Raw genomic sequence first — 3,221 nt, 5'->3', positions numbered from 1 at the left:
ATTATTTTAGTGATCGATAATTCTTTACTATTATTATTATTATGTAACGTGAAATCTTCCTTCATTCAACTCACATACTATATAAATTAACTCTCAAAACACCTCTATTTTAATGGTATTCATCTTTATGAAGGTAATTATGGAAGTGAAGTTCCATGAATATAAAATTATTTGATACGCAAGATTCACTACTCCAGACAAAAAATTAGTGTTAATAACTTGATCTACAAATAAACTCCAATCCTCTGCTTGCATAATTTTATACTGAAAGTTTTTATTTGAAACAGCAAACTATAATAGCATGTATGCTTGACTTATATTAAAATTGGATGATGATATATGTTACATGACAAGCTTATATAAGTTTTAACAAAATATTTTAAACTAGACAAAAATTTGAATAAACGTAATGAAGTTAACACTTAATTTCGTACGGAAAATAACAAACAAAAATAAATTAAGCAAATAAAAGTGGAAAAAATATTAAAAATAAATTTGCCATTATATCAACAATTTGTTAGTATTCATTACTGTTGGGAATTAATTGATAATTGGAATTGAAACTGAAATCTCTTATTAGAAAAATTGTACTGATACAATACAAGCAATACTATTTATAGCTGTCAAAAACAGAATGAATTAAAATATTCTTATAACAGAAATATCTAGCTTTAAGTTTTGGATATCCAACTTGAAGCATCTTCAGCATGATTTGTAGTGGCCATTAATAACACTTGATCTAAATCAGAATCTTCATATTCTTGAACTAGATGTGCTTCACCTTTCTTGAAAATTTGTCCAGTGTTGCTACTATTATCAGCTCCCCAACATTCAGCTGCAAAATGACCATACTTTCCACAATTATAACACTGCATTTTTCTTTTATCATGGAATTTCTTGGATCCATGATCTGGATTGCCTCTACTAGCAGCCAATTTCTGCTTTTGCACACTATTTTGACTCTAGTTTTGATTACTTGAAGCAAGCCAGTCACTTGATTGACTAGCTCTTCCTCTTCCTTTCTTTTTCCAGCCACTTCTTCCTCTGCCTCTGCCAGCAGTTTGAGCCTGAAAAACTTGCTCTACTACCTTTTCTTTACCTTTTCTTGAAAGTAATCGTTGCACGTGTGCTTCAAGAGAATTCTAGAGTTCTTCTATTGTCATTTCATCAAGATCCTTGGATTCTTCAATTTCCACGACAATGTGATCAAAAGCAGGAGTCAAAGTTCTAAGAATCTTCTCAACCACCTTTGAATCAGGCAACTGCTCATCATAGCCTCGCATGGAATTGGCAATTGCTTGGATTTTACCAAAGTAATCACACACTGATTCTTGATCAGTCATGGACAATAATTCAAATTTTCTTCTGAGTGATTGAAGCCTCACCTTCTTAACCCTACCAGTATTTCCATAGGTCTGTTCCAGTATGTCCCAAATATGCTTGCCAGATTCAGCTTTTGAGATTTTCTGGAAAATGACAGCTGAGACACACTGATGCAGTAACATTCGTGCCTTGCAATCAGTCTTTTTATTTTCTTTTGAATGCTTCTCAAACTTTTTCTTTTGCTCCTCTGTTTCAAGCTTGGTTGAATCTTGAAACCCAATCTTGACAGCTTCTTCTAATTCTTGAAAACCAAGAATGGCTTCCATCTTCACAATCCAATCATCTTAATCTTTCCCATCAAACACCAGAAGACTCCCTAGAACCACACCAAATGCAGCCATCACAGCTATCACCTACAGCAGTCAACCTCCAATTCTTGGCTTGCAAAACTGCAGATCCTCCTCTGCTCAAAGTTCTAGCAGCTGTCTTACCCTCACTGTCAGGAAACCACACAAGTCCCCTCCCTATGCTCTTGATACCAATCTATTGGGAATTAATTGATAATTGGAATTGCAACTGAAATCTCTTATTAGAAAAATTGTACTGATACAATACAAGCAATGCTATTTATAGCTGTAAAAAACAAAATGAATTAAAACATTCTGATAACAAAAATATCTAGCTTTAAGTTTTGGATAGTTAGAGTTAACAACCTAACTCTTTTATTTAGCTTATTCCAACAATTACTTGTTGCACCCAACATCAAGACTGAAGACCAAACAGTGAGATGTAAGGTTAGATACTTAGAGTCTTAACAATTGCTTATTTGATAGTGTTGTTAGGAACTGTAATAGGTTGTTTTGGATGAAAAATGAACATTCTGAAGCGTTTAGAGTTTGGAACATTGGAAAGGAGTTGTGGTTCTCTTTTACGGGAGATGATGATGTTGCAATTGGTCATCTACAAGCTATGGAGATTAGAGACAAAACAACTATTAGGAGGGCAAGCACAAGCAGGGTGGAGAACAGTTTGTCTAATGATGAAGATAATTAGTATGAATATAAGGGGAGTGGGGGAAAACATTAAAAAGAAATATTTGCGTGAGTTGATTCGGAAAGAACAAACGAGTGTGGTGTGTTTACAGGAGAAAAAATGTAAGGAGCTGGGGTAGGAAGAGATCTTTAAAATGTGAGGTACAAATGAAGTTAAATGGGTTGAGAATGGAAAGGACAATAGAGAGGGAAGGGTGATTACGATGTGAAGGAGAAACTGTTTCCTCCTAAGAAAAAGCACTAACGAGAATAATTACAGCATAATTGAAGGGGAATGAAGGATAGGAGAGGCTATACAGATTATTATTGTTAACATGTATAACTTTGGTTCTCTTTCAGAGAAGAGTGTTGTTTGGGAGGAGGTACGAGAGAGGAGAAGGGCGTAAAATACAAAGGTTTGGTGTGTGGTTGGGGACTTTAATTCTATTAGGAGCTCAGAAGAGAGGAAGAGTGTCAGGAATGATGCTGATTACAGAAGGGATAGGATGATATTATTGATTTTATTGAAAAATTAGAGTTGGTCGATATTCCGATGGTGGAAGAAAGTACACGTGCTATAAACCAAATGGCTTGATTAAGAGTAGAATAAATCAAATCCTATTGTCAAGGGAATAGTTGGATAAATGGCCAGATAGTAAGTATCATATTTTAGACAGATCAATGTCTAATCATTGTGCCTTGGTGTTAAACACGGATTGGGCACTGAAATCGTTTAGGAGTTTGGACATTTGGAATAAAGATAACAGGTTCAAGGATTTTGTTCATGATAAATGGGGAAGTTATGAGGTGAAAGGAGTGGGGTCTTTGTTTTTAAAGAGAAACTGGAGATATCAAAATCTAACTTAA

The 3,221-nt window shown here is 34.6% G+C and overlaps 1 protein-coding gene across 1 annotated transcript; it reads right to left on the bottom strand.

Annotated features, from left to right (window-relative positions):
* Positions 1-1,142: 1,142 nt before the first annotated feature.
* Positions 1,143-1,649, bottom strand: LOC137815475 (uncharacterized). The gene has a single exon (XM_068618592.1). It carries the CDS (start codon positions 1,647-1,649, stop codon positions 1,143-1,145), a length of 507 nt encoding a protein of 168 aa, XP_068474693.1.
* Positions 1,650-3,221: the final 1,572 nt, after the last annotated feature.

Source organism: Phaseolus vulgaris, chromosome 1, assembly GCF_000499845.2.
Source record: "Phaseolus vulgaris cultivar G19833 chromosome 1, P. vulgaris v2.0, whole genome shotgun sequence".
Classification (NCBI taxonomy): Eukaryota; Viridiplantae; Streptophyta; class Magnoliopsida; order Fabales; family Fabaceae; genus Phaseolus; species Phaseolus vulgaris.
This window is presented reverse-complemented; position numbering and strand designations above follow the sequence as displayed.